Source organism: Chrysochloris asiatica, unplaced genomic scaffold, assembly GCF_000296735.1.
Source record: "Chrysochloris asiatica unplaced genomic scaffold, ChrAsi1.0 scaffold00316, whole genome shotgun sequence".
Lineage (NCBI taxonomy): Eukaryota > Metazoa > Chordata > Mammalia > Afrosoricida > Chrysochloridae > Chrysochloris > Chrysochloris asiatica.
In genome coordinates, this window is record NW_006408834.1 from 610,088 (window position 1) to 615,205 (window position 5,118).

At 43.3% G+C, this 5,118-nt stretch overlaps 1 protein-coding gene across 1 annotated transcript; it reads right to left on the reverse strand.

Moving 5' to 3' along the window:
• Positions 1-3,382: 3,382 nt before the first annotated feature.
• Positions 3,383-4,231, reverse strand: TMEM174 (transmembrane protein 174). Its single transcript, XM_006875267.1, has 2 exons — positions 3,624-4,231; positions 3,383-3,488 (listed from the first exon to the last, which is right to left on the reverse strand). The coding sequence occupies exons 1-2, from the start codon at positions 4,229-4,231 to the stop codon at positions 3,383-3,385; spliced, it is 714 nt and encodes a 237-aa protein (XP_006875329.1).
• Positions 4,232-5,118: the final 887 nt, after the last annotated feature.

The following is a 5,118-nucleotide window of genomic DNA, read 5'->3' on the forward strand; positions in this document are numbered from 1 at the left end:
TCTTGATGATTTCCTTTGTTTTCTATCATCCAGGATGACTGTCTTTGTTTTGCTTTGTCCCTGTTTAAGGCTTAATAAAAGTTTTTATAGAGTATGTTTGAATCTGGGATCTTTTTCCGCCAGCACAGTGTTGCTGTAACCTTTTTTAACCTACAATGATATATGTATTCTGATCATAGTCCTTTCCCCGTTTCTGTAGCCCCGCTTGTTACAGTGCTGAATTCAACTGCCACCAGTCATGAACTTGTGATGGCTTTCTTTGTCCTCTATCATATACGAGTCTAATGAACACATTGCCCGTGTTTCAACGGATTCCATCAGCTTCTATACTGTGTGCATGCCAAAGGCTTTCCTCATCTGGAAAATTGTCATTGTTTTGTCTTTGTCCTGCTGTGTTGTCGTTGAGTCAGTTCCAACTCATAAATGTCCCTGTATAGGGTTTCAGAGGAGCAGCTAGTAGGTTTGAACCACTGATATTTCAGTAAGCAGTCCAGTGCTTATCCTACAGTACCATAACAGGACTCCTTGCCCTGCTTAAAGCTTAATAAAAGGGACATGCAGGAGTCCTGGTGATTTGAACCACTAGGTAAGCAGTTCAAACTTACCAGCCGCTCCTTGGAAGCTCTATACAGGATCGCTGAGTTGGAACCGATTGTGTGGTGAACAGGAAAAGGTAAAAACGTTCATTGCTCTCTCTGCCCAAGAGTCAAGTTAGAATGTTAATCAGGTTACTGAATGGAACCAATCTTCTGGTTTCCCTCCTGTCTGCAAACAAGTCCACAACCTAACACCTCCCCAATTCTGACCCCATATAAGCCTGCACTGCTCTGCATTTGGCCCTCAGAACCTGGAGAAGTTAGCTCCTCTGAGTCAGCCAGCTTAATAAAATCTGACACGCTGCTTCACCTCTCCTAGTGGCTTCAGTTTCTTGGATGACAGATCAAGAGCTGCTGTGACAATCTCGGGCCCAGGGCTGCTGTGACACTCTCGACTCCAAAACTGCCGTAACAATGGCATTTAACAATGATAACAACAACAATAGAACATGGAGTCCTGGTGTGTCATTGCAGGATAAACACTGGACTGCATGGCCAGTTTGAACCTCAAGGTCGGCGGTTCAAATCCACCAGTGGCTCCTTGGAAACCCTTTAAGTGTCACTACAAGTTGGAACCAACTCAATGCACTTAACAGCATAGAACATGGAATCTTGGTGTGACACTGTAGGGTAAGCACTGGACTACTAACCACAATGTCGTGGTTCAAACCCACCAGCCCTTCTTCTAAAACCCTATACAGGGTCACTACGATTTAGAGCCAACTCAACGACATTTAACAACACCAACAGCAACAATAGATATGTTTGAATCTGGGGGCTTTTCCCCTAGTACAGTGGCCGAGCTCTTAACCATTTGTACCACCCCAAACCCAAACCAAACCAGTTGCCATTTGAGTTGATCCTGACTCATAGTGACCTCATGTATTTCATGGAACTGTGCTCCATAAGGTTTACAATGGTTGTGACCTTTCAAAAGTAACTCACCAGGACTTTCTTCCCAATATCATTTTCCCTTGGTTTGCATTGTAATCCAATACCATTCATATAAAATGTAGGCATTCAGGGTGGAGGTGTGAGATATGTCTGAGGGAACTGAGGGCCGTTTACCAGTGGGTATGTCAGTGGTAATGTAAATTTCTGTAAACCAAATCACATTTACCTATCAACTTCTATCATCAAATGTAAAAATGAATTCTCATATAATGAAAAGGATTCTCCTTTTGATATAATAAAAATCACAACACTAATATAGCAAACATATTTTAATTATATCCTTGAAAAACTAGAGACTTCTGACAAAAATTAGTAAAAATCATTCCTAGTACAAACATGATACCAAAACTTTGGAGAATCACAAAATCCTACCTCCCTTGGGATGAGAACAACCTAGAGTAGACTTATCTTAGTCTAATACTTTTTTCTAATATGTGTTGCTTTTAACTATCTCTTCTAAACCTTGCAAGTCTATTCTGGTTGTTGATTACACAGTCCAGATTCAGAGAGACTAAAGGCATTGTTGAAAATGAGTGAGGATTTTTTTATGAAGACAGTGACTTTGTCTTGGCTCCGATCCTTACCCTCGACACTATGGAAACCTCCAAGATTTCAGCAGTGGCACCTTTATGTCCATTATTCCTGATTTTCTTGGTGATAACTTGGCAGTTGTACTCTATCTGATTCAACAGAACTCATCTAGAAGCATGCTGAGGGCACACAGGACCCCATGTGTTCATACCCCGCACAGATCCTGGCCTGGGGTAGACAAAGAGCTGAGCCATGTACATCCCATTCAAGCTTCAACCTCACAGACATGTCACTGTGGCCCAGTGATCACTTATGGATTTATATACACCATTATCATAGTGTTTTTTAAATTTTAGTGATTTAGCCAGCTATCAATACTATTCTAGGAGTCCTGGTATGGCACTGTGGGGTTAATGCACTGGACTACAAAATCATTTGCACTGCAAGGTCAGTGGTTCAAGCTCACCTTGTCACCTTGTCGTGTTCCTTGGAAACCCTATACAGGGTCACTATGGGTCAGAACTGACTTGATGGCACTTAACAACAACAATACTATTCTAACAGGTGACATAATTTTCTTTATTTTATTTTGCGTTCTATTTATTTATCTGCTGTTGCCCTTAAGATACCTGGATGGAGTCCTCGTGTGGCGCTGTAGGATAAGCATTGATTTGAGGTTCAAACCAACCTTGAGGTTGTCAGTTCAAACTCAAAAGCCACATCTCAGAAAGCCTACACAGGGTTGCTATGAGTTAGAATGGACTCAATGACACTTAACAACAACAACATCAAATTACCTGGAGTCCTCAAGAGACACCAGATGGCAAAAAGTCATCAAGGAAATGCAAGCTCCCTTTGGAGCTGAGGGCAGGCATTGGGAAATCTCCAGTTGGGCCTGTTTTTGCTTTTTGACTTCCTGGAACCCCACCCTCACAACTATGGAAACCCCTGAGGTCTCAGAAAAGTGATCTTTCCCTGAAGTTAATCTCAGGACAGCTCTGTCTTCCTGTAAAGATGGGGGTGTGTAGACAAACAGGTGACATTCTTGCACCTGAGCTTTGCTCAGAGGATATCTTACATGACAGATTTAGATACTGTACTAGACAGGAAGTTCCTCACCCTGGTCTGATTTCTATTAAGCTGAGTCATTTTACCTCCCATTTCCCCGGCCCCCCACCCCTGCTACTTGAAAATATCTGCCTGGGTGACTCAGCTGTTTAACTTCTGAAGGCTGCAGCATAGAAGAACTCAGTTGTCAGGGAACAATGACTAAGATGTTTGCTCCCTTAGCATTTTAGTCTCTAACGAGGCACTGAGTATATTTCCTCGTAGCGGGGAGGAGAAAAGCAGGCACAGTCATCAACTTCTAGCTGTGTCTCTTCTAGCTGGTCCTCATAAACACTTGACCTGGAATGTTAACAGAAAACAGATCCATCACAGCCCACTCACACACACGATGCCACCATCCTGAGCAACAGAGAAGTGTGCATCCCACCACCTTCCTTATAATACAGCAGCAGGCCTTCAACACATGCATCATACCTGGCATTCCCACCATCTCCATCCCGAATAAATGCAGCGTTCTCCTGAGGGTAGATGGTGTAGTACTGAGGAGGACTTGGTGTGGGTTCCACTGGCCCTCCAGAGGGTATGAGACCACATGGGCTCACCACTGGCTGCAAGTAAGCGGTGTTCATCCCAGTGGGCTCCTGAGAACCATAAGGAGGAGGGATATACTGTACCACAGTGGCACCATGGAAGGTGATGGGTTGGTTGATGCCAGTAAAAACAAAAGATTGTCCACTCGGTATCTGTTCTGAGTCCAGGACCCTTTCCTCGCTTTCTTTACACAACTGGCAGGAGAGCATTTTGAACTTGCACACGGCAATCAGGATGAACGTCACGCCAACTGACAGCAGGATGGGTCCAAGGAGCTGGGTCCATTCAAAGTGGGACACACCTTGATATTTGATCCAGCCCATGATGGTGAAGGTGATGCCCACCAGTCCCAGGAAGATGCCTGAGAAGAGGAGGGTGGCCCCCGCCTTGTCATCATCTGACACCTGGATGTCAGTAGCACTGGGCGTGTAAGGGGTGACCGAAAACACATTGAGAGGGAAGTCTTCCACCCGGCTATTGCTCTGCTCCATAGTTCCTCCCAAGACCACCTGTTGAGGAGAGAGCAAAGAGATTGTGAGAACGGCTAAAGAGTGGAGGAAAGAAAGCTAGAGCTCAAGTTAGCTATCGAAGAACTTTGGGCTTCTGTGGTTAACAGAGGATAACATGCAGAGGAATGACCTTTGTTTAGAAGAATAAAGGTCTGAGAAATGAAGCCTGAAGTTTTCTCATATATTGTCAACAATCAAAAGAGCTACTTTGCAATTCATGACAAGCCATCTCTCTGATCCACATTCATTCATTCAGAGCCTATTTGTTAAGTTACCAGTATCAGTGACTGTCTTGCTGATCCAGACTCCTGTCTACCCCATGGATTTCAGGGTAGCTCAGCCTGCTCTTCATTGGGTTTCCAATGGCTGTGACCTTTCAGAAGTAGATTGTCAGGGCTTCTTCAGAGATGCCTCTGGATGGGCTCAAACCAACAACCTTTCCATTGGGCACCAAACACTTCATCATTTGTTATTTTCTCAAACTCTAAAGCAGGTTTATAGAACTCCCCTTTTTATCTTAAGTCAAGACTTCCCAAGTACAAATCATCAGGGTCACTTTATTTATTTAGTTGTTTTTGTTTGATTTGTTTGTTTCCAATAAATATAAGTATATAGGTAACAAAACATTTGCCATTTTTGCATTCTTCACATAAATGGGTTCAGCAACAATCTTCATCATATTGTTCATCCATCACCATTAATGCTTCCCAATTTTCCCATCATCCTCAATAGAAGTTCAGTCTCCCCTAATGGGTCACTTTTTTAAAAGGCAAAATTATGGTTCGAATCAACATAACCAAAATTTCCAAGGAAGGTTAGTAAGTGCCTGAGGCAACTCTTACTAATTGCTTCTAGGTGATCTGGGGACC

Excerpts from the sequence above, each read along its gene's own strand:
- TMEM174 (XM_006875267.1), bottom strand. The coding sequence starts at position 4,231 with ATGGAGCAGAGCAATAGCCGGGTGGAAGACTTCCCTCTCAATGTGTTT. Across the intron at positions 3,489-3,623 it reads GGAGATGGTGGGAATGCCAG|GTCAAGTGTTTATGAGGACC; the intron begins GTATGATGCATG and ends TTAACATTCCAG.